General features: G+C 42.2%; 1 protein-coding gene across 3 annotated transcripts in view; it reads left to right on the forward strand.

The window, feature by feature from the left end:
• Positions 1 to 26517, forward strand: part of gfra1a (gdnf family receptor alpha 1a) — a 124759-nt gene that overhangs the window by 79135 nt on the left and 19107 nt on the right. For all 3 annotated transcript variants that reach the window (XM_037783033.1, XM_037783032.1, XM_037783034.1), the window contains 4 exons: positions 18264 to 18442; positions 19463 to 19635; positions 22090 to 22199; positions 24032 to 24166. In XM_037783033.1, coding sequence (XP_037638961.1) covers positions 18264 to 18442; positions 19463 to 19635; positions 22090 to 22199; positions 24032 to 24166 — 597 coding nt within the window. The remainder of the gene's footprint in view (positions 1 to 18263; positions 18443 to 19462; positions 19636 to 22089; positions 22200 to 24031; positions 24167 to 26517) is intronic.

Here is a 26517-nt window from a genome sequence, read left to right on the forward strand (position 1 = left end):
CACTGTGAACAACAAATCTGTGTTGAAATCAGCAGGAGGAGAGTTAGTAACGTTACCTGTTAGAAGCCAGTGGGCAGCACAGTCCTGCTTGGCTAAATATCAGAGCTACTAACGTTAACGGAGGTACTATTGAGTTCATTATGGTGCCTTCAGGCTCTATTCAGTAAAAATGACAGTTGAGAGAAGGTAAATTCTAACTTTATCGTGATGTCAAATTAAATTTTTGTGGAGGAACTTGAATAAATTCAGTTGTTTGAAGTGTTTGAAAGTGAAGATTGGCTGAAAACTGTAAACTACTACTTGCTAATAATTCCCTTCCCGACACATAAAAAGTAAAACTTCTTACACTCAATTGAAAATGAATTTAACAGTAACTCAGCCATCTGTTAAAAAGGCCGATCCACTGTGAGAGAAAGATAGCGGCTCTTCCTCTCTCTTGTCTTTCTCTCTTTGTTTCCACTCCTACAATCACATTGTTCTCTCTTCTCCCACATCACGTTTCTTCCCCAAACGCCTCTTTTGCCTTTGTCTCTCTGTTTCACTTCTTCCCCTTCATGTGCTTGGCCTTTCTTTGCTTTTTCTCTTTCCTCTCATCTCATCATCCTTTGTCAGCAGTCTGGACGCTGTCTGCAGCACACACTTCTCTTTCTTTTTCCTTATAAGGCTGCTTTCATACTCTCTCTATCTCGCCATCCCCCCCCTCCCTCCACCGCCGCTGACCCCACCGCCGTGTTTTCCGCTTTCAACCTGCCAGCAGAGGTGGAGGAGTTCTCATCCATCTTCAAGCCAGACTTTGACACGCCTGGATGTTAAATTAAAAACATATAGCCCAAAAGAAGTGGGTCGTATGCACCTAAAGTGTCCGAGACACAGCTTAGAAAATGAACATCATCCATCAAAAGCTTCCTGCATCTCCGCTAAAGCCGGTAGAGGAGAGAGCGGCCTGACATCAGCCATATCCATAGCCAATTATAGGGGATGGGGATGGGGGGGAGTTGTTTTCTTCCCAAAACATAAACTTGCAAGAGTTCACAAATAATTCTGCACAAGACACAAAAACAGTTAGGGAGACAGAGACGTATCACTGGTTTGATGATGGTCTGAGTGACAGGGCATGTCTCTGTCTGTCTCTCTAGAGATAAACCATCTAAGAAGTGATGACACTCACAACCTTTTAGAGCAACGCTGTGAAAGACAGCGTCTGCATTTTGTCCATTCATTAGTCCATATATCAAAACAGATGTGATCAGGCTGTTCTCAAACATTGTTCATAGCTATACCTACGGAAAGTAATGCACTATAATTCATATACTTTACAGATTTCTTTGATTGAAAAACAGATAGTGCTTAATTAACAGTGCAATTTAAATATGTTAGATGCATAAAGTTTTCCATTAGTTTATGAAAAAATGTATTTAAAAGAAAAGAAGAGGAAAAATAAACGTGTGTACAGATTAGGGCGTTAACGCAAATTTGTTTTAACGCCACTAATTTCTAAAGCATTAACGCAACTTGTGATTTTTCAGGTTGTAGCGGGCTCAGTTTTAAAGCTAGAGAAGATACTGGTATCATATGAAACTAGAAAAAAACTAATGAATCCATTGGTACCAACCATGTCATGCTAGCTTGTTGGGAAGGAGGTTAGATAACGCTCCAAATATACACTAAGTTTTGGCGAGGAAAAACTGTCATGGCCATTTTCAAAGGGGTCCCTTGACCTCTGACCTCAAGGGAAAATTGTAAATGAAATGGACTTGCATTTATATAGCGCCTTTCTAGTCTTCTGAACAATATTTGTCATTGTTGTGTGACCACCGTGTAACACCGGTAACTGATACTGGTATCAGTATCGGAACAACTCTATCTTCATCTTCACTGATTGAATATTTCTCTAGAAATAGAAAGGAGACCCAGAGATGAGTTCAGCGTGATGTGTCTTCTCTCTGACGTAACCTTTGACCCTGCCAGCTGTAATCACATCCTGTCTGCATATGACGGAGAGTGACAGGAGCTGGAGGAGATGATTGACAGCTGGCAAGTGGAAAAAAAAACTCAATAACCACATGTAACTTGTCAAAGTGTTCTGGACATCAGATAACACTCCTGAGGGCGACATGCTTATAGAACAAAATCAGGCTTTATTTAGTGGTCTATTCCTGAAGGATCACCACACTGGGTCGTGCTATGTTAGAATAAAATCATTGCATTTATTCATGTGTTATTAGATATTAGAGTGTAGGTTTAACTTAGGGATTCAGTGTCTTGCTTCAGGGCATTTAAACACCCAAAGTCCTCTGGTTGTGTCTCAGCTGTTCTGTCTCTAACTTTTATCTTTGAGTGTATCATCTGATCCTCCGAGACAGATCCATACATTATTACCTGTTTCTCATTAAGGTTAAGAAAGTTCTGTCAGGCTGGAAGATTAAAAAGAGTGTAGTGTTAGTTGTCAGATCTGACTGCTGGTAATCCCGCTGATCTATTTATTAAGACTCGACAGTGACAGTGTGTCTCTCTCGCTGGAGTTCGGCGTTAGCTGACTGCGCCGTCGTCCTTCAGTATCGATCTGAACGTCCTGCCCGGCTGCCAGATTGCTTTCAGCAGCCATCACCTCCTCCTGTCATAACGGAAAAGCTGCACAGATTTCACTCTGTTTTAGTGGTCGAATAAAAGAAGAGAGACGGCTGATGGAAGCAAACTGAGATCTGGAGTGATGGGGAGTGTGCTGATGGTTTTTATTGATGAGCTTTTTAGACTGGATGAGAAAAGAAATCTTTTCTCTGTTTCTGTGGTCAGCTAAAGTGCTGACGGTGTCAACAGTTTGCTGTTTATTGGGAACTCTGGCTGTATTCAAAACCACATACTACACTAGTAGTACGTACTGATTTGGCCATAATGTAACATGTAGTATGCAGTATGCAAACAAAAGCAAAATCTACAGTATGCATATGACAAGTTTACCTCTCCTACTGTATTCCACAATGTAAAGCGCTGGAACGGTACAGGCTATGGTCACAACAACAACAGCAGCAAAAAACGGCATGTTTTATTTACATTTTTCATAGCTATTTCATCACTAAATTCACTTCTGAACATTTTTGAGGCGAGAAATCAATTGTGTTTGAATATTGGCATTTTTACGATATTAGATGGCGAATCGAACATTTGCAATAAGTTGTATTGTTCAATAATATTGCAATAGTGGTATGAGTTTGCGTTTATGTCCAGTGCTTTAAAAGGATGGATGTAACTTTTTACACGTATAAATCATTTTTTATTGCAAATGACGGAAAAGGTTGTAACCTTAACCTAAAAAACGAGACCTTTGGCAAGTTTCTATGTTTCCTCTATCAGCCTGTAGACCGCTTTCAATGTGAAGGACTCGGGCCGGTGTCGCAGCGGATGTGACGTCATGCGCACTCGCGTGTGCCTACTCTCTTCAGCGCAGCTACAGGGAGAGCTAACGATAAGTTAGAAAGGGAGTCCGCTAATGTAAACAAACGACCAGCCTCCACCACAAATCATACTTCAACACAAACTCCACGGACGCACAAAAACAACAAAAGCTCTATCTGGTGAAGCCCGTCTGGCAAAACAGGAATGTGACCGACGTCGGGCGAAAACTAGGATCAACATCGGTGGGTCCTTCGATTCATGGAGGGAGCTTTGTTCAGTTTAAGGTATCTAAACGAACCCCGAGCTGGCAAAATTCCTATTGGACAGGTCAAAGCATGTGAAATATATAAGGATATTGTGGTTTTAGTCTATCAATCACGTTCAGTCCTGTGTGCGTCGCCTCACTGTTTTGACCGATGCTCGCTCGCGACTACGTAGCGCGAGCAACAGGACGCTGACTGTCGTTGAATTTACGGCCACAAGTGTCACTGTTAACAACATTGAGTCTCTTCAAGAGCTGGTTTAAAGGCTAAAGCCTGGTCTAGCATACTGCAAAATACATCCCTTTAACTGTTTCATACTACTGAGGAACGCAGTATGCAGTGTGTCCTGTATACTGCATGCTGCGGTCCTCAGTAGTATGTAACCCTTGTCCCCTTTCTGCCTGTCCTTTTGGCTTCTTCACTATCTCTTCCTCTACGTCTTCACCACTCGCTCACACATACACACCTGAAAGGGCACCAGCAGGACTAATTATGGACCAACAATAACTCCCCCCCCAGCCCCAGCTCCACTCTGCTCCCGGCTGCGTAACAAATTCATTGGCACACGGCTGCCACTGTTGTAAATCAATCTGACAGACTCGGAGGTGAGCCACTGAATACAATTATGCGCCGTGTGCTCGTGCCGCAACTTGTACTCACCCAGGAGTACACAGGCCATCCAGTTGTTAGATGTCCACATCCATCTCCACGGCGGACTGTTTGATGTTCAGAGAGGGACCACAGGTGGGGGACGGCGGCGGCAGAAGGGCCGGGAGATATTGGAGGCCGGGGAGCAGGGACAGGCGATTTGAGCTGGGGACCGTTGGGACATGTGGAGACAGAATGGCTGGATATATTAAACAGGAGGAAATGGGTGCTGAGGGTATTGTCCAGATATGAAGGTGGCAGCTGGGTTAGATGATGCATTAGCTTTGAGGTGCTGAGAGCCACATCAAGATAGCGGTTTGGATCTGGTGTATTGAGAATGAAAATCTTAGTAGTAGTGTTTGTTGTATAGTTCTAAAGGTCGTTATTTTCCAGGGTGTTTTCAAATGGGAACACCCACTCAGGCCGTAAGCTAAGAAAGATTACCCAGAGATGAGTTCAGTGTGAAGCGTCTTCTCTCTGACGTAACCTTTGACCCTGCCAGCTGTAATCACATCCAGTCTGCATATGAAGAAGAGTGACAGGAGCTGGAGGAGATGATTGACAGCTGGCAGGTGGATAAAACTCAACAACCACATGTAACTTGTCAAAGTACTCTAGACAACAGATAAGACTCCTGAGGGTGACATGCTTATAGTACAAAATCAGGCTTTATTTATTCAGGAAGGATCGGACACTGGATTGCGCTGTGTTAAATAAAATACTGCATTTATTCAAGAGTAATTAAATATTAGAGCACCAGTTTAACTACATGCCTGTTAAGATCTTAAGCTGAGGACACACCAAGCCGACATCAAAGATCTAGTGGCGACGAAGGTCGAACTTTGAGTCGCCTCACTTCACCTTTGTTTTGGCCAAAAAGTTTTACTCAAACACACCACAAAGACTACAGCCGATGGCCAGTTAGCACGTACGTTCTTTGCCTGTGTGAGAGGAAATAACTCTCCACACCAGCAGGTGGCGGTAGTCTGTATTCATCGTTCAAAAAGGGAAACAAGAGGACCGGGAACGGCGGATATACAAGCCATTGTTATGATACATACATGAAACTAAACGGCGTCTGTCGACCATTTTCACACCACTCTCAGTCAGCACTTAGCTTCATTACAGATGTTCATGTCGCTGTGAAAATGTCCGTGTGTTTGAACGATCAGATGAGATGAAGATGAAAAATGAGAAGAGTCTTGTGTGTTTTGTCCTCTTGACTTTACTCGTTGGCCTGCTTTCCTCACTTCCGTTTCTCTTCTCATGCACTGACTTGTTTAAGCTGAACAACCAATCGGAGTGATTTCTTTCACTGACGAGCTCCACCGCTGATTCAACATGCTGAATCTGCCAAAAAAAACACCAACACTGGCAGACTAAAGCCGACGGTGCGGGACAAACCGCAAAAACTAGACCGACGGACGCTCACCGACTATCCCCCGTAGTTTCAGCTGGTAAATGAGCTGTTCGAGCGGTGGAACAATGTAAAACACTTCATTCAAACCTGACAAAAACAACATAAAACTCACCAAAACCATCTTCCACTGGTCTCTTCCAATGTTCTATCAATATGGTAAAAATAAACCCTTAATTCATAACGTTAGATGGGAAAATGTGGCGACCCCACATGCTGTTTCCCCCCACTGTGTCTCGTATGCATGTCGACTAGTTTCTAGTGAATATCGAATAGTAATTTTGCTTGAAAAGCGCATCCCTAATATCCGTCTGGATCCTCTGAGACAGATCCATAAATTATTCTCATTCAGGTTGAGAAAGTTCTGTCAGGCTGGAAGATTGAGAACAGAGTGCCGTTTTGTTTGTTTGTCAGATCTGACTGCTGGTAAGCCTCCTGATCTATTCATTCAGACTCAACAGTATCAGTCTCTCTCTCTCTCTCTCCGCAGCCGGAGTGACACTCTCGTCCTTCAGTATCGATCTGAATTTTATTCATGGTGCTGCTTGTGACTGAACTGAAGCTGCACAAATGATAGAATACAGGCTAAAGAGCAATTAGGATACAATTCAGGTATACTTTGAGCACAAAAATAAGTAATTTGTCAAAAACATTTTGGCAAACAGTGTGGCTAATCAACTTAGTCAGGGAATGAAGCAAATGAAAATGAAATAACATAGAAAAGCCAAAATGCACTGGAGGGGTCTTTAATAAGAGAGGCAGATTTCACAGCATCTGTCGTCAGGTAAATCCTCTTGTCTTCCTTTGCTGATGGTGTTGAGCGAGATGCACCTGTACTGTAAGTGTGAGCTACCTCACAAACAAAAGAAGTGAACGTGTTGTTTCAGCCTTTCAGCATACTTTGAACAAACTGGGAAAAAACAAAAACAACCATATTCCTCAACAACATGTTTAACTTTCTGGTGATATAAAAATTACCAAATCTAAAAAAAATCAGGAAAAAGAAGATCATGTGTTTGCTGCAGACTTGAAGTCAGAGGACGTGATGTAGGAGTGTAGACACAGTGAGCAGGGAGCCGGCTCCGGACAGCCGGGGAGCAGTGTGGGGGCGGTACACTGTACTATACTGTACTGGAATGTGTTTGTGGAGATTATTAAAGAGCCATATATTTCTGCTGCAGCCCCACAGGGCCTGCTCTTACCGGCTGATCTCCACACTGGCAGACGGGTAATGAAACAGGCCTCGCTGGAGATTCATAACTGTGGAGAGCCAAAGCGATTCTCTCCCTCCTCCCCCTCACACACTCTCCTCTCTCCTTTGTCGAATGTTTTCTTCCTCTTCGTCTTGGTTTTGGTCTGTTGAATGTGCTACAGTCGGCTACATCTGGTTCAAACACAGCATGCGTGAACTGCATGAAGTTTAGTCTTCCAGGCTTGTCCCAGAGTCCTATATCAGCATAGCCTAAAGTCACAAATCTCCTAAACCTAAACTAGTAGCTTTGGTGCCTCAATTTAACCAAGTAGTTTTGGAAAAAGTAGATTCTTGTGCCTTAACTTAAGCAAGTAGTTTTTGTGCCTAAACCTAAGCAAGTAATTTTGGCACCTTAACCTAACCAAGTAGTTTTGGCATAAGTACTTTTTGTGCCTAAACCTAGTTTTGGCACCTAAACCTAGCCAAATAGTTTCGACACAAGTAGTTTTTACCACTAAACCTAGCCAAGTAATTTTGGCACCTAAACCTAACCAAGTAATTTTGGAACCTAAACCTAACCAAGTAATTTTGGAACCTAAACCTAACCAAGTAGTTTTGGAACCTAAACCTAACCAAGTGGTTTTGGTACCTCAACCTAACCAAGTAGTTTTGACGCAAGTTGTTTTTACGTCGAAACCTAGCCAAGTAGTTTTTGTGCCTAAATCTAGCCAAGTAGTTTTGCCGCCTAAACCTAAGCAAGTAGCTTTGCCGCCTAAACCTAAGCAAGTAGTTTTGGTGCCTAAACCTAAGCAAATATAGTTTTGGCACCTAAACCTAACCAAAGTGCGACCGTTTCAAGGGCGTGTCATGTAGTAAGCATGTCCTCTGGTACTGTGCACATGCAGATAGACCTACTTGGAGAGCTCACTCAAAGTTTAGCTCTCCAGCTTGTTTGCTTTAGTGATTGTTTGCTCTGTAGCTAATTTCAATGGTCCCCAGAATGATTTCTGAATTGTGAAAAGTGAATGACGACATGTCAGTGGGATTGCTCTGAGTGTTTTGAGCAAACCCAAATGATGCCAATCTAATATCAACACATTTTTGAGCAAAACAGGGAAAGGGAAGAGTATTTTAATATGAACTCTTTAGCGCTTAGTTAGAGTAAAGGAATCACAGGAGAGAAACTCAGCTGGGATTCAAGCCAGCGGGGGGGTACATCTAGCTCCAGAGGTGTTGAAGGTAACCACTCAGCTATGAGAGGCACACAGCTAATAGCTTGTTGATATTACAAGGTAGACCGGAGGGGATCAAACGGGAATAAGTTTGTGATGGGATAGACGGCCAACATAAAGCTGAGAGGAGGGAAACTTTTTTGCCAACACACAGGATTTGCTGAAGGGGTTGTATTCCTGCTCCTCCATCAGTTCCAGCGCGCATAATCACAGGTTTGAGGGCGAGCAATTTGGACCAAAAATGAAATTTCAGGCAAGTTTCATGTATGAAATTGGAATAGCTGATGAGACGCCGAAAGTGTGATGTATTCAGGTAAGCACTTCAGTCGAGACCTGGCTTGAAATATTAGTGAATCAGGATGGATGGGACGAGGTGAAGGGGTTTGTTGGCAGAGGGAGGAGTGTAACACTGCTATGGGATGTGATGTCAAGAGAGTGGAAATGGAAGGCAGCTAATGGAAAACAGAAATAATTGTCTTTGGCAGATTTTTATTGGACTTTGTGCCAGTAAAGCTAAATTAATTCAATGGAGGGAAAATGTAGGGGGAGATGGCAGAGAGGTGATGGAAGGGGAAGATTAGCATTAGCGTCCTTTTGCCAACTCTGGTAAAGACAAAGCTAAAGTAAATTATTAGAAAGGTAAGAAGTTAGACTTTAGTTTTACACCATTAAATGCACAAAGTGCACAAAACCAAGTAGTTTTGGCGCCTAAAACTAATCAAGTTGTTTTGGTACCTAACCAAGCAGTTTGAGTGCCTAAACCTAGCCAAACAGTTTGGCGCCTAAACCTAATCAAATAGTTGTGTGCCTAAACCCAATCAAGTAGTTTTAGTGCCTAAACCTAACCAAGTAGTTTTGGAGCAAGTACTTTTGGTGCCTACACCTAAACACGTAGTTCTGGCGCAAGTAGTTTTTGTGTCTAAACCTAGCCAAGTAGTTTTGGCACCTAAACCTAACCAAGTAGTTTTTGTGCAAGTAGTTTTTGTGCCTAAACCTAACCAAGTAGTTTTAGCGCAAGTAGTTTTAGTGCCTAAATCTAACCATGTAGTTTTGGTGCAAGTATTTTTTGTATCTAAACCTAACCAAGTAGTTTTAGTGCCTAAACCTAACCAAGTAGTTTTGGCGCAAGTATTTTTTGTATCTAAACCTAACGAAGTAGTTTTAGTGCGTAAACCTAACCAAGAAGTTGTGGCGCAAGTGGTTTTAGTGCCTAAGCCTAACCAAGTGGTTTTAGTGCCTAAACCTAACCAAGTAGTTTGGCGCCTATAAACAACCACTTTTGGAGCAAGGACGGATGGACGAGGTGAAGGGGTTTGTTGGCGGAGGGAGAAGTGTAACGCCGTTATGGGATGTGATGTCAAGAGAGTGGAAATGGAAGGCGGCTAATGTGAGAAATAATTGTCTTTGGCAGATTTTTATTGGACTTTGTGCCAATAAAGCTCAATGAATTCAATGGAGGGAAAATGTTGGTGGAGATGGCAGAGAGGTGATGGAAGGGGAAGGGATATAGATGGAGTAGTGGGAAAGGGAAAGAGAGACTGTTGCACTACAGGGATCAATTACTAGGAACTGTGAGTTATGGTGTTTGCTGCACCGAGTGCCATGTGGCTTTATTGCACTGGGACAGCGTTTGGAGGAAGAGGGAGGGGGGTGGGGGATATTAACAACACAGTGAGTGAGGGGAAGAAGAGGGAATCAGAAAGAAAGAAAGAAAGAAAGAAAGACATGGAGTGTTTAGAAAGAAAGATGAGTAAACCTCGAGGCTCTCTCTTCACTTCTCCTCTTGCAGCATCTCCACTCTCTCCATTTCTGCTTGTCTTTGCACTTTCAAGCGTGGAGCCCATTAAAGCGGATGACAGTGTAACTCACCACTGATAATCAACACAGAGAGAGCAGATTCGCAGAGAGGAGACCCCGGGCCTTGTTTATTATGTTAGATTTTTCTATTGAATCTGACTGTGCTGTAATTTCTCAAAGTGGGAAGGAGGTGCAAGGAAAAGTAATTTACACAATGAATAATCAAGATGTTTGCAGACGAAGACAGGACAAATTTAGTTTACAATTTATACAAGTTCTAATGGGGGATAAAAAGTAAATGCCACATCTCTAAATCAAGACCGACTGTATGACAAATAACAGACCTAAACCTGCTAAAAACAAGTAAACTGCCCATCGCAAGTTCCCAGAATTCAAGTGTATTTTTAACGGCCCAAAACCCCAAAATATTTAATTTACAATTTTAAGCTGCTGTTTCTTATATTTGAGGAGCTGAAACCAAATTTCTGCTTGATGGCGTACTTGAATAATTAATTGATAATATAAAATTGTCAAATGATTCTCTATCAATAGACTAAGAGATTAATTGACTAATTGTTTTAGCTCTACTTCCTTGCAGCTGCAGTGTGAGAGCACAGCCTGGTAGCATATAACACAGCTGAATGCTAAATTTATAGCCATTTAATTGCTCCGTCTATGCAGCGTGTCCCCTTTAGTTACCCCTGGGTGTCAGCATGTTTGTTCAGTAATCCCCTGCAGCCACGCCACCAGGACAAATCCCTCCACATTTATTGTACTTAGCAAACAAAGAGGCTGTGAAATATAGTCAGTGGCACAGCACGCAGCCGCTGCTGTTTCCACTGCTGCTCAGCTATGAGCAGTGGAAACAAACACACCTGTCAAGAGCTCCCTGTTTCCCCCCCGCTGACCCTCCATTGGCCTGGATGAACTGCAGTGATGGGCTCTGTGTGGCTGCTGTAAAAAAAGACAATGACAAACTGCTGGGACAGCGGTATGACATATTTAAAATAGCTATAACAGGACAGTTGCATTCTGTAACAATAGCAAGGCTCATGGCGAGGACAATAGCATGGTCACATCAATGACAACAACATAGAAAACCAGCCCTGTCACCTAAAAAATATGTTCCAATACAACGAAACTGCATTGTGAGTTACGTTACGATGCCGTCACGATACTGGGGTGCCGAATCGATGTGTTTTCCGATTTTCAATTACGATTTATTGTGATTTTGTTCATGTTTTAAACACTAGACCATGGGAAAAAGGTGAATCATACACTTCTAGGGACTTTAACTTTGTAAAATATCAAAAATAATACAGTAAATTTTTTTGAATTTCAGCATGTATCTAGTCAGAGATGTCCTGAAGTCACACGGACGTAGTCACACATGTATACTTCCTCTAACTTCTCCAAGGTGGTCTCCAGCTCTCCCGTCAGCTCCGTTCTCTTTATCCATCCATGTTCAGCTCCATCGGGCCGTTTGAATGCATTTAACATAAATGTCAGTATACGGGTGCTCTACAGTCGTAGCGTCGGCCCATTTGACCACGGAGATGAGAGCGACGGCCGGCTCGACCGCCACGTTACCGCGATACGATAACGTTTCCTGTCCGTGACAGAGTTAGCATGCAGCTTTAGCCGTGATGTCTAGCTCTGCTTTTCCTGTCAATGTGTGAAACCCAAAGTGTTTCCATCCTTTGCTGGATGTGTAGTGTTTACTACGCTGGATTTAACATGTGAGGGTGCAGGTCGTATCCACGATGACCCTCCACCGTTTTCTACTTTCTCATTTTTGCTCGCTGCGGTTTGTTTTGGTTGACGGATGATTACAAAATCATTAAAAAAAAATAACGATACATATGTGAATCGTTTTTTTTCCCACCACTACTTCAAATGTCGACTCTATGAATGTTGACGCTCGTGGGAGCCGATGGGAGTTTTGAACAATGATCGAAAGGCCACTGAAGGACGTTTAATGACTCCACTTTGCTTCAAAGAAAGTAAAGGACAGATGGCAGAGGGGAGGAGAGGGACAGGAAGAAACCAGAGAGATGGGGGAGCCACAGAGAGAAGTTTAGAGATGGATAATGATGATGGAGGCAGAGGAAAGGAGGTAATGATTGGAAGACACCCAGAACAGCATGATAAAGACATGAAAGAGGAGCAGAGAGAAGAGGAGGAAGGGAAGAAGAGAGGAGAGTGGATGAGGAGAGAGGGTATATAGCGGGGTACAGAGGCGGGTGAGGTCAGGATTCGACCCCGTGGCGTCCCACAGTAATTGAAATTAGGCGGGGGGGTGGCGGTCGGGAGGGCAGCGGGACTGGAGGAAACAGGCGACATGATAATCAATTTGAGGCTGAATCGGAAACATGAGCCACTGGGGGGGGCGTCGTTCCCCCTACCAGGCCTCCAGATGGCCCCGGCCCCAGCCCTGTGTGGGCCCTGCCAGACCATGCACTGTGTGTGTGTGTGTGTTACTGTGTGTGTGGTTGAGAGACAATACCATCTGCCAGGAGTGCAGGGGGAGTTCAGCTTATGTATTTGCTGACACTAGGGGCGCAGGTTGGTTGGGACTCCCACCTCGCCGAGGTTGGAAATAAAGCAACTCACACATAAAGTTGTGGCGCTCTGGCAAAGACTGGAAGGCAACCCAGGGAGTTTACTCATATAAAATATATAACATCATTATTGTTTATTTAGGAGACGGTCTCAGGTACATTGTCATCAGTTGTTGTCTTGTAAAAAAACTTTAATTCGGGGAGATCATGTTCAAAATGCTTGGACGAGTTTACGTCAGAGCAAAACTCTTGATATAAACAGAAAGCAGAGGCCAAGTGCTTAATCAGCTTCACGTAGCTTAGCCTACTGTACATGAAGTCCAGGAGTCCTTAAAGGGACAGTTCAACCCCAAAAATCAAAACTACATATTTTTCCTCTTATGCCAGGATCAGACGGTTACGATGGTCGCTATGTCAGATTAGACGATTGACAGTCATAAATTCTTGTCGTGACTTGGCCGCGACACATGACAGACTATACGTAGGTCCTCTGTTGTTCCGACAATACACACTCTCCCGGCACCGCCGTCTTAATATACGGGCTTATCGAGGCTCGAGCCCCCGGGCCGGACCACGTAGAGCGGCCCACGAGGCTCCAGGGAGAAGTAAAAGCGGGCGCGCAACGGGATGCTCCATGCGCAAAGACGCAAAGGCGGTGGTGTTTTTCACTCCGACACAACCTGGATTAAATATCCTACCGCGAGGTCCGGCAGCAGTTGTGCTGGGAGGGTCCGCTGACATCATTCTGCATAATAAGTAGCCATGTGCTTCTGTTTACAGCCGTGTGCGTCTGTGCTCAGCTGGTAAAATTCACGGCCGTGACGGAACATGTCGTGCAAAGCAAAAAAAAAAAATCAAACATGCTAGACTTTCTGCCGGGGCGTCGTGAGGCATCCCAGACGCAGCGTAGATTGTCGTGTACTATGACACACTACACGAGATAAAACGTTTGATTGTCGCACACGGCTATAATCGGGCTGATATCGTGTAGTCTGAACCGGCCATTACCCGTAGTGCTATTTATCAGTCCAGATTGTTTTGGTGTGAGTAGCCGAGTGTTGGAGATATCGGCCGTAGTGATGTCTGCTTTCTCTCCAATATAACGGAACTAGATGGCTTCTCAAAGCGCCAAAAGAATACATTTTGAAAAAGTCAACAGCAACATCTCTTTCCAGAAATCATGACCCGGTTACTCAAGATATTCCACAGACCTTGTTGTCCAGTTGTCCAACCTGCAGTCCAGTTGCTGTATCCCTTTGTTTGGATTCTTTTGGGGCTCTTTACAGACTTATCTGTCCACATTTGATTGTTTCAACACTTGGCCGGGCTACACAAGTCAAATGTTTGGAGCGCTTCACCATAGCTACAGTATATAGCTGTCTGACTAATTTGCGGAGCTCCTTTCCACCCTGAGCGTGACGTAAGAGCAAAATGGCCCCCGTGTGAATATGGTGAATCACTGTCGAGTTTGTCAAATGTATTTGTTTTGGCACTTTGAGCACCACGAGCCGAGTGACATCTAGTTTCATTATATTGGAGAAAAGGCATCTCTACGGTCGATATCTCCAACACTCAGCAACTCACACCAAAACAATCTAGATTGATAAATAGAGCCGCAAGTAAGATGAAAAATATGTATTTTTGATTTTGGGGTCGAACAGTCCTTTTAAGGTGCTCTTGAAGATGGAAAAACTAAATGGTCTCAGAAAAGTAAATGCCCTTCAAGCAATAAAAGGTACATTAAAAGCCTTTATAGTCACACATAATGGTTAAAATATCAACCGGCTTCGACCTCAAAGGATCTTCAAAACTCTTCTTCTATCATTAACAATCCTTGATGTAGCTGCTCATTCAGAAAGATCTATAACTGTTGAAAGAAAAGAAGCAATCTGTTTTTTAAAAATAAATTTGGCAGTAAAAGAAGATAAACTGCAGCCCAGTTTCTGGATCTTTGGGGGGTTATCCTCCCAACCTTCATAACACCACGGGGTCTTATAGCATGCCGACATTAAACATGGATGCACTATTGATCAAGTCCTTTCAAACGAGTCAAATGATACTAAGAGAGTCAAACATAAACACATGAAAACAGCAACCTCGCCCAGCTGCCCAGGGGACAACTGCAGGGTTAACAGATGAGAGTCAGTAAGTCGATCTGAGGCAGCTGAAGGAAGCGAAGAAAAAAAAAATAAAATGTATGAAGTTCATGTGTCTGATCCCCAAACGCACTGATCCAAAGAGAAGAAGACAGACGGAGGGAAAAGAGGAAGGAGGAAATTGAAGGCGGACGTGAGGGGAGGGATGCGGCGGGAGTGGAGGTGTCTGAGAGGGTTTTTTGAAGTGATGGAGGAATGAGAAAAGTTGTGTTGTTGTGAGACGCAGAGGAAAACAGAAACATCCCCAAACCTCATCAACGCTACCATGCAACTGTCATTACTGATAAAGAGGCTCAACTTTTCAGCTGCAGCAGCTTCCTCCAAATGTTTAAAGCTGAAATGGCAGATTGCAGCACTGCTGTGTGACAAAAATATATTTAGAATATGGCTGTTAATCGATTGAAATATTAATTAGATTAATCGAAAATCTTTTATCTGTTCAAAATGTACCTTAAAGGGAGATTTGTCAATACTCTAATCAACATGGGAGTGGACAGATATGCTGCTTTATGCAAATGTGTGTATATACTTATTATTGGAAATCAATTAACAACACAAAGCAATGACAGATATTGTCCAGAAACCCTCACAGGTACTGCATTTAGCATAAAACAATATGCTCAAATCATAACATGGCAAACTGCAGCCCAACAGGCAACAACAGCTGTCAGTGTGTCAGTGTGCTGACTTGACTATGACTTGCCCCAAACTGCATGTGATCATCATAAAGTGGGCATGTCTGTAAAGGGGAGACTTGTGGGTATCCATATAACCCATTTACATTCACACATCTGAAGGTCAGAGGTCAAGGGACCCCTTTGAAAACGGACATGACAGTTTTTCCTCGCCAAAATTTAGCGTAACGTTGGAGCTTTATTTAACCTCCTTCACGACAAGCTAGTATGACATGGTTGGTACCGATGGATTCTGTGATACCAGTACCTTCATTACTATCGATAGAGATTTATTTGACAATTTTATATTATCAATTAATTATTCAAGTACGTCATCAAGCAAAGATTCTCTGGTTTCAGCTTCTTAAATATAAGAATTAGCAGCTTTGTAATTGTAAACTAAATATGTTGGGTGTTTTGTCAATTAAACTTTCGCTTGAATTCTGGGAACTTGCAATGGGCATTTTACTAGTTGGAGCTCTAAAGCAAATGCAACCAGAAGTTTACAAAGATTATTGACATATGCTATATGTTTAAATCCTTTATAAATATTAAATAAAAACATGTAAAATGGCTTTACCGCCATAAAATCCAATGGATTCCTTAGTTTTCTCTAGTTTCATATGCTGTCAGTATCCTCACTCTAGCTTTAAAACTAAACCCGCTACAACGCCTGAAAGATCGATATCGCAAGTTAAAGAAATTAGCGGCGTTAAAACAAATTTGCATTAATGCATTATTATCATGTTAACTTTGACAGACCTGTTAATAACGTAACAAACGTAGTAATTTTCAGCCAAACAATGATGTTTTACGAAACCTAATCATGCAGTTTTGTTGCGTTTTGTCTCAGTTTACAGCGTTAACCACGTGTTTAAAACTGCGACTGTTTTAAACAGTGAATATATTTCTCTCTAAACCTAATTGAGTGCAGTTTAGCTGTATATGAACGTAGTTTTAAAGGAGACAGCGTTGCTGTAGTAGAACAAACATCATCCTCTCTGTTTGCCAGTTAATACATCACCACATCATCACCTCATACTCCCCCATCATGTTTCTGTCTCCCTTTTATCCTCCCTCCATCTCTCTTCCCCTTCCTCCCCTTGATGTGTTGAATCTTATTAGCACCATTTGCCATCACAACACAACACACACTCTCCTCTGCTGTCTAACACCACCCCCCCACCACCACCACCGCTTCTGTACGTTTGTCACGCCGGCCTTCTCCGTTTTAATTGGTTAATTAGAGAAAAAAAAGATGCTGTTTTTGCTACATTTTCACCCAAATAAGCAAGAGGGGGAGCAGCAGGGGGTGAAGTCTATGAACATGTTAATTGACAGCGGATCGAGGACAACACAACGCAATTAGTGCAGGCGGACAGGACACTTTGATGACAACAGGAACACACATGCTGTATACACACTGTTTGATTCAGGCCAAACAGGAAGTGAGACTGTAAACGGGGTCTTGTGTTCTTAGTTTGCATGAACACTCTCACATAGACTTGCACAGATGCAGAATAGACATGAACACAAACATTCATATCAGCCGACAGATACAGACAGAAAGGATGTATTTCTGCGGTTATCTGCTGGTTTTGAGGAAACATCATTATGCTGCTGTCTGTCTGTGGTGGAGACGCTGTCTGTGGTGGAGACGCTGCAGCTCCGGGGAGTTGACTTACTTTTGTTTTGTGGTGATATGATCTGTAGGTGAACTCTACATGTGCTGTGTAAAGATATTAGAGAGCAAATGTTTTACATAAACGCATAAAGTATCTTTAGCGAGGTTTTGCCCCCAAGGCTGGATTATCAACTAGGCCAAGCAGACAACTGCCCTCAGGACCCAGACCTCAAGGTTCATTGTTATCAGTTCAAGCAAGTCATTTGATTAATTGCAGATTTTGTTCCACTAAAATACAATATCGACTAAGGCTCCATATTATTGGCTAATCTTAGGGTCACTTCAGGGTCAAATTTCACCCCATAAATATGTTGCATTTATTGCAAAATGCACAATTGTTCTGAATATTTCAGCTTAGCTGTCCCACTATGTTATATATGGTACTACAAAAGGTTTCCCCAGGACCCCTAACAGGTCGATCGGGCCGTGGTTGGACCAGTCTGCTTCTCTAAAAGTTGTGATCAGATTTCAGTGAAATGTGGTGGAAAGTTAAAACGAAAAAGGCCCAACGAACACAAGAATAGTTTGACAAGAAATATCTATTAACGTCTACTTTTATTCTCTTTATGTTCCTCACAATTGGTGGATTTTGCTACATCCTCATGGAGATGGATCAGTTATTATCACATCACCTATTACTTTCTTCAAATTGGAACATTTGAACTCGTGGTTACAACACGGTTTGGCGTTTAAGCGGTTAAGTTGTAAAATCACTGCTGCTAGGCAACGGCAACGTGGACGCTTACTGTCGGTGCTGACAATTTAGCAAGCTAGCAAACAAGTGGAAAAGGAAATGACAGAGGGAAAGAGGTGAGGCTGTTGGGAATATCAACATTTTCCTAAGACAAAATTACAAAGCAGAACTACTAAAATGTCAATATCATAACTTATCACCCACCAAAAATGAACTTCCATGGCCTCCAGCATCTCTGACAACGTCAACAAATACCCCACAACTCGTGAAATTTCCACTTACGAGGTTGTTAATACCACAAAAGGGGGGCGTTCATATGGACTCTTCTTATGAACACGGTAAACAGGTTCCCCATTTCAAAGAAGGATACGTCACCTCTTATCACATGATCAAAAGTCCATGCTCAGGTCACATGAAATAAACCATCTCCATGAAAACTGAGCAAATTCCATCAAGTAAGTGGTAAGAGTAGTGGTTGACCTTCAAGTGTTTTCATGAATATTCTTGCTCACCCTTTGTTCTTCTCATCTTCCTCCTCTCCTCCGTCTTTAGGCGAGCCTGCAGTGGCCAGAGAGAACAACTGTCTGAACGCCGCCAAGGCGTGCAACCTGAACGACACGTGTAAGAAGTACCGCTCGGCCTACATCAGCCCGTGCACCAGCCGCGTCTCCACCGCTGAGGTCTGCAACAAGAGGAAGTGCCACAAGGCCCTGCGGCAGTTCTTTGACAAGGCAAGCCACCTCTGACACAAGCTTATCAAAAATATATATAAAGAGAAACTAAAAAGCACACACACACACACACACACACACACACACACACGCACACACACACACACACACACACGCACACACGCTGGAGGTTTTCCAAACGACTGCTGTGTGATAAAAGTTGAATGTCCACCACAAAAGGCTTCAAAAGGAAGAATGATTTTTTTGAAGTGGACAAGTTAGACGGCTCGTCAGAATCACAATAAATAATCATGCGGGTCTTTTTGTTCGGTTTGCTTTTCCAGCGCCGAGCTCTGACATTGATTCAGTCATCAAACACAAAAGATGTTTTTTTTTGCTGTCTGTGCCATATTGTAAAAAATGATGTGAAACATAATTACAACCCGGCTCCCATGATGATGTCCCTTTGGAATAACTTAACTGGGATCGCGTCAATAAGCAACAACATGAATACATAGACAAACTACAAAGATTGCATGACATTGTTAATCTTATTGTGTTTCGTTTCTACACAGTAGAGAAGTTTGCGTGAACAGCCTTAAGCTTTCTTTGTGTTGGAGACGAAACTATGACGACATTCTCTGTTAACATCTATTCAACTGTAATATCACAATGTACTGAAGTTGTTATTCTACTGAAGCAATGTTTAATAGGCCAGAGAGACAATTTACATTGGCATTAACCACTTGCTAGAAGGTATAATGCTCGTCTTTACCTCACTATTTGGGGGTTTGTTTTACTAGATTATCAATGTTAAACCCAGAGGTTTGACAGAACTTTGAACTAGAAAAATCCTCCAGCCGACATGAAGTGATGAGGCAGGATTGGTTTGTTTGGAATAAACAGAGGAGATAGGTAGGTAGCATTAGCAACAATAGCCACTGTGGGTTGTCAACAAAAAAAAGAACATCAACACAACTTCAGACTCCTGAGAGGGCAGGAAGTGCAGAATAAAGAATGAAAAGGAAGGGTTTTGCATACGACTCGTACAGTTAATGTTGTGATTCTTGTGCCACACAGGTCCCTCCGAAGCACAGCTACGGCATGTTGTACTGCTCGTGTCCACTGAGCGACCAGACAGCGTGTTCTGAACGCAGGCGTCAGACCATCGTCCCCGTCTGCTCGTACGAAGAAAAGCAGAAACCAAACTGTCTGGAGCTGCAGGCCTCCTGCAAGACCAACTACATCTGCAGGTAGGAAACATAGTTTTCTTGTACTCTGAGGGCATTTCTCCTGCATTTATTAGACAGACAACAGTAAAGACACTTGGACACCTCTTTACATTGTACCTCATCAGCAGAAATACACTGTCTGCCTTCAAGTCTCAGATTCACACACACACACAAGGAAAAGAGCAATTCAGTGATGGACATCTGACATCACCCTCTCTGTAGTGTGTGTGTGTGTGTGTGTTCATGCGGTCTCTGGAGCCTCCAGCCAGCAGTCTTGTGGCTCTCTGGGATTAAATGGAAGCATTAGGCCTCATAAATGAGCTCCATTTGGACCGCGGCCTCAGGTCTTCCTACCTCCCTCCTCCTTCTCCTCCTCCTCCTCCTCCTCCTCACCCTCTGTCTGTACTTAACAGCAGGCAGCATGACAGCAGTGAATTTATACTGCAAGTTTCTATGCGTCCTTTCCATCTCTGTCTTTTTTTCTTAGCGTGGCGCTGTCTATCCGTCAGACATACGCTCAGGGCTGAACAACAGGTCTCTCTGCAGCACAGCTTCCTCCCCGTCCATTTGTCAGTTAGCACAGATAGATTAAAGCCATGCATTTCCACCAGCTCCCTCACCATATGTCAGGTGTAGTATACTGGCTGCTAGCTGACAACTCTCACTACGCACCGCTCTGCACCAGATCGGTGCGATTAGATAGATCACACTGTGTGTGTGTGTGTGTGTGTGTGTGTGTTTGTTTTGGTTCATGCTTACATACACACACACCCTGGTAGCAGGTTGTCACCGTCTCATTCAGATAAACACAGGAATCTGTTCTCCTTCACAAACCTGCTCTCTGAAATGCAGTGTGGTATAGTTGTACCTTTTCAGGGTTAGAAGTCCAGGGTGTCCAAAATTTGGGCCAAAAACTGTGATATTTTCAAGTTCAATTTAGTTTCCGGAGTAGAACTCGGAAAGTATTTCACTTAGGAATGTCAAATTTGGTATGATGGTTGTTAATGCCCATTAATTCCATTAGTTCCAAAAGGGCAAAATCTTTGGTCCTACTTTAGTAGGGGTCAAGCGGTGAGCGGGGGTGTGTGAGCCATGCTCACTTTTGCCTTGTCAAGCTACAGACGAAAATAAAAATAAGTGAACGTTAGCTTTTAGTTTCACCACGGGACACAAACAGCGGTCTCCTGGTGAAAGTCCTGTGTTTGTTTGACCCGTCCATCCACCCCCGACTTCCTTCTTACAAGGACTATCATTACAAACATATTTGTGATACGTCAAAAACAAATGTATTACGGAACAAATTACATTCCCATCAAAATTGTATTCACAATTCAGTTTTGTTGAAATGGAAGGTAATTGTTTTGGAGACGGAAGTTTATTTTGAAAAGACTGTATTCAGGTAACGAGCGGAAATGGACACGTGTTGCTGGATGTTCGTAGGAGTACGAACGGAAAATGAGGAATAACTTTTCGTAAGATATCATAAGTAGCTTCGTATGAGGATATGCTGACATATTATATTGATATTCAAATTATATATATTTTAAAAGAAAATAGACTTCTTAAAGGGTTAATTAATCTGGTTAAGGGTCTTAATCTGGTTTACCCTACCTCCTTTGGCCTCTTTTTTTGTAGTATAGACCTCCTTATTCCTATTGGTCATGTTAACATCTTGCTCACTAACTTTGTTGCAATGCAGGAACACAAGCTGTCAGACATTTTTAAAATAGTATTATTTAAATGAACACATTTTACTTATTTTGATGAGAAACCAAAAGCAAATATGAAAATGCGTCAGCCATCTGTTCCTACTGTTGTTGTACATACACACTCTTTTACTGTATAATGAGGACACAGGACATATACTGCCAAACACATGATTGAGATAATACAGTCTAAACTAGGGGTTTGTAAACTGACCTTTTATGTCCTTTCCCTCTTAGGAAATATGTCAACAATTAATATTCTGAGTAAAGTGTTAACATAACTAAAAGGAGTGATGCAACATATCATTTTTCCATAAAGACATTACAGTCCAAAAGTGACATTATCAGGTTTTGTTTCGTGTCAAAGAGCCAGTACATCACATTCAATCTCACTTCAGATGGTGAACTCCTTGAGAATCCAAACTCCATTTCAATTTCACGTGCCGCTGCACCTGTGGACAAAAGTGTAAACAAACATTTGTGGAGGCAGTAAATGAAACAGAAGGGACCGGGTGGAGGATTACATTTAGCCTCGTTCATTCCAGGATATAAAGCAGCCGCAGCATACGTAACAGGGTCATCTTACTCCACTGAAGGCGGACGTTAAGGACGCTAATTACATCGGGAGAAATTACTTTCAGCGTAGACGCACATTTGGACCGGGCATTTTGCTTCACGTTCCAGTCACATCGGCCATCTGAGTTTCTCATATCGGAGCTGTAATCATGTTTGGCTCTGAGATATGTTTGGATCTGTGTGTGTGTTTCAGGTCACGACTGGCTGACTTCTTCGTCAACTGCCAATCGGAGCCTCGCTCACTGTCGGGCTGTCTGAAGGAGAACTACGCCGACTGCCTCCTCTCATACTCTGGTCTGATCGGTGAGTTCACAGCATTGTCTCTGCATTTAGTCTCTGTGGATCGTTGTTCATTTTCTTTAATGAAAAGGATAATGTTTTTTTTTTTTTTTACAACTTGGATCTAGTTTTCGTTGCTTTGTTTTTATTGCTTATGATGAGGTTGCACTAACAAAAGTTAGTGCTGAAAAATAAGTAAAAGTGAAAACAGTGGGGAAAATGTCCTAAAAATACAGAAGGCTCAGACAGTTTAATTAATATTAATCAGTTTGAAATGATCAAAACCAAACAAGGCTACGCTAAAATAGTACGCAGCAAAGTAATTGCTGAGATTTGGTCTGAAGTTTGACAAAACTACACAATGAGCAGTCAAGTGATCAGACAAGTTTAAACTACTTTATTTGGAGCTACAACTGAAAGTGAGTGCTCTTTGAAATGGTGGTAGTAATCTCTCATGGACCAGAACACCTGTATGTGCACAACAAGAACGGTAGGTCAAAGTTGAAGCAGGAAGTGGGTCTTTAACCTGTGATCGATGTTTGCAACGATCATTTTGAGTCACCCTTTGCCTTTGTTTAAGTTTGTCTAACATACATACATTTGCATAAAGCAGCATATTGCCCACGCCCATGTTCATAAGAGTATCAAATACTTGACAAATCTCATTTTAAGGTACATTTTGAACAGATAAAAATTGTGCAATTAATATGCGATTTATCACGATTAACTATTTTAATTGATTGACAGCCCTAATTGATATTAAAATTATATATATTTTAAAAGAAAATAGACATTGTTATTAGGTGGGGGCGTCTTACCCCGGTTTTTGGCCTTATTTTTGTAGTTTAGGCCTCCTTATTCCCATTGGTCATGATAACATTTTGCTCACCAACCTCGTTGCAATGCATATTTAAATGAACACATTTTACTTATTTTGATGAGAAACCAAAAGCAAATGTGAAAATATGAACAGGAATATCCAATAGTTTACTTAGTAGTGGGCAAAGCAAGCATATTTGTCCACTCCCATGTTGATAAGAGGATTAAATACTTGACAAATCTCCCTTAAAGGTACATTTTCAACAGATAAAAAAATGTGTGATTAATTTGCAATTAATCACGATTAACTATGGACAATCATTTAATTAATCGTGATTAAATATTTTAATCAATTGACGGCAATCAGCATTCAGCAATTAACTTAGTGAATACAATTTTATAATGATGGACACAAATATGAAATTAAGCTCCTTCATAACTCCTGGTGGGTGTAACCCCTGTCTCAAACTGTCCTCACAACACATCATGTCCTCACCACAACAGCTATCTGTCAAGTATCGGTCCTCACAAGCCACTAAAGCAGACCACACACACACACACACACACACACACACACATACGGTGCACACAGCGCCAGCTCTTGCTGCCTACTGCAAAACAAAAAGGCCGGTTTTGGAGCGCGGCCAGCACCAGGGAACAATCCATTGGGGGAGTGAGAAATCACTGACTGAAGCTATTTACTTTCCCTCGCAGGGAGAAAGCCTATTCTTCATCCCGGCTTCTCTGCATTCTGCTTCCTGCAGAAACTCCACCACACTGCGTTACTCCTGTTCATGAAGGGGAGGAGGGAAAGAGAAATAAATGTAACAATGATTTAACTTTGGTATTCATCATTTAACACAGAAGGAGGATGAATCTTAGAGGGGTTTGAATATGCTCTTTCTTCTTGAGCAGCATATTGGGGCTCCCGACGTTAATTCACAGAGAATCCTTCTTTAGGGATCAAATTTATGACTCAAACAAAGACAGATAAATGAATGAATGAATGAATGAATGTTTCCATCCACCTGCTGCAGGTACCGTGATGACTCCCAACTACCTGCGCTCACCCAAGATCAGCGTCTCTCCCTACTGCGACTGCAACAACAGTGGCAACAACAAGGACGAGTGTGACAAGTTCACCGAGTTTTTCACCGAGAACACCTGCCTCCGTGAGTTATCCCTCTGCCCAGCTGCTGTCTGACCAGCTGTTTACTATCCTACTCTACTCTTTTCTATCCTACTCTACTCTTTTCTATTCTACTCTACTCTTTTCTATTCTACTCTAGTCTTATCTGTTCCTCTAAATTCTGTTCACCGGACTTTCACCAGGAGACCGTTGTTCATGTCCCGTGTGAATCCACAAGTCAATGTTGATTTATTTGTCACGTAACTTCCGTACTTAAGTTACGCTACTTCCATAGTTATTTTAACCCAAACCACGATATTTTCCTAATCCTAACTACGTAGTTTTGTTGCTTAAGCCTAACTAAATTGATCTATTCCTAAACGTAACTAAGCAGTTTTATTTTGAAAAGACTGGAGTGGAAATTGACATGTGCATCACCTGTTGCTGGACATTTGTAGACTTCCTGTGCTATTTTAACCCAAATCGCAATCTTTTCCTAAACCTTACTAAGTAGTTTGTTGGCTAAGCCTAACCAAGTTGATCTATTCCTAAAGCTAACTAAGTAGTTTTATTTTGAAAAGACCAGAGAATAAATTGACACGTGTGTCACGTGTTGCTGGTCATTCTTGACCTCCGGAGTTATTTTAACCCAAACCGCGATCTTCTCCTAAACCTAACTAAGTAGTTTGTTGACTAAGCCTAACCAAGTCGATCTATTCCTAAACCTAACTAAGTAGTTTTATTTTGAAAAGAAAAAAATATGTTGAAAGTCGCGCTGAGCGTCAAGAAGAAAAAGGAAATTTTGTAAACAAATCAAATAGATTAAATTTCGTGACTATTTCACAAACTGCCGTGAGACTGTGTTGCTCACTTTCTATTTTCATCCTCTCTGCTCTCCTGCTCTTTCATCCTCTCGTTTCTCTTCTTGTCTCTCTCTCTCTCTCCTTCTTACCAAATATATCCCGTTGCCGAGCTTGCATTGTTATCCCTTCTGCATTATAGAGAAAAAAGAACACATTGCAGCACGGTGTCTGAATGTGTGTGAGCCTAAAAGCTGTAGCAGGACTCCAGATCTTTGACAGAAAGCAGCTTTTTCATCCAGCCTCTTACACAACCACTTTAATTAACAACCCCCCTCCAACACACACACACACACACACACTGTATAATAAACACACCCACCAGCCCAGATTCATAAGTTGCAGGACCTTCTTACGGCGCTGTGGAGATGAGAGCCATGTTCACTGTGTTTCTCTGTAATCAGAGCTAATTCTGCTCCTTTTTGCTTTGACAGTCAGCCAGCTGCTTTCCTCTACAACACAGTTTAAGTGTAACGTGATTCCTCATTGATTCCTGTACGGAGGTCAGAACACAGGGTCACGTTGTAGAGAGTATCCTGTTCAATGACACCTGAGCTGGATGAATGTTTGTAATCTCCTGCGCTTGGTTAGAGGAAGACTGCTCATTGGATGGCAACAGTATAAAGTCAGTGAAAAAAATGAATCCTTTTCAAATAATAAGATCTGTGTTCATCCATAGGGATTAGTTTGTCATGAAACAAAGTGATCCGAACATGGATTATCATATTTACAACAGGGATAGAAAGCAGGGCTCAACAATAAGGATTGCATGGGACAAGTAAAATGCCATGTCAGGCTAGTAAATCTAGGATATTACTTGTCCAATCGGGCGAGGGGTAAAAATAATTAAAAACATATTTTTTTTCCGTAGCTGATGATGGAAGTAGCTAAGGAGTGAGCCATATTGATTCCTTTTAATCTCTGTTGAGAGTTGCATGTGTGCAGTAACGATGGGGAACTAGCAAGAAAATGAAATGCTGAAGCGGTGAGGTTGCAGATTACAACTAACTGAAACTTCTCCTGTGTGCCGAGTGTGTAAAGTGAGTGTTTGGTTTGTCCATTCTGGGCTACTGTAGAAACATGGCGGCGGACTGGGTGAAGACGACCCGCTCCATGTGTAGATACAGATGGCTTATTCTAGGTTAACGAAAACAGAATTCTTATTTCAAGGTGATTATACACTGAAGAATATGTGTGTGGAAAAAAAACACCAGACTTTCGCCCAGGAGACCGGTGTTTATGTCCCGTGTGAAACCAGAAGGCAATGTTTATTTGTCACGTAACGCTACTTCCGTAGTTATTTTAACCCAACCACGATCTTTTCCTAAACCTAACCAAGTAGTTTTGTTGCCTAAACCGAACCAAGTTGTTTCCTATGAAGACGGAAGTTTATTTTGAAAAGACATGTTGCTAGACATTTGTAGGAAAACGCACGGAAAATGAGGAATAACTTTTCGTAAGATATCATACAAACCGTTGTATGAGGATATGTTTGAATATAATATTTCTAGGGGCTTTTATTTTGAAAAGTACG

The sequence above is a fragment of the Sebastes umbrosus genome, chromosome 10 (genome assembly GCF_015220745.1).
Source record: "Sebastes umbrosus isolate fSebUmb1 chromosome 10, fSebUmb1.pri, whole genome shotgun sequence".
Lineage (NCBI taxonomy): Eukaryota > Metazoa > Chordata > Actinopteri > Perciformes > Sebastidae > Sebastes > Sebastes umbrosus.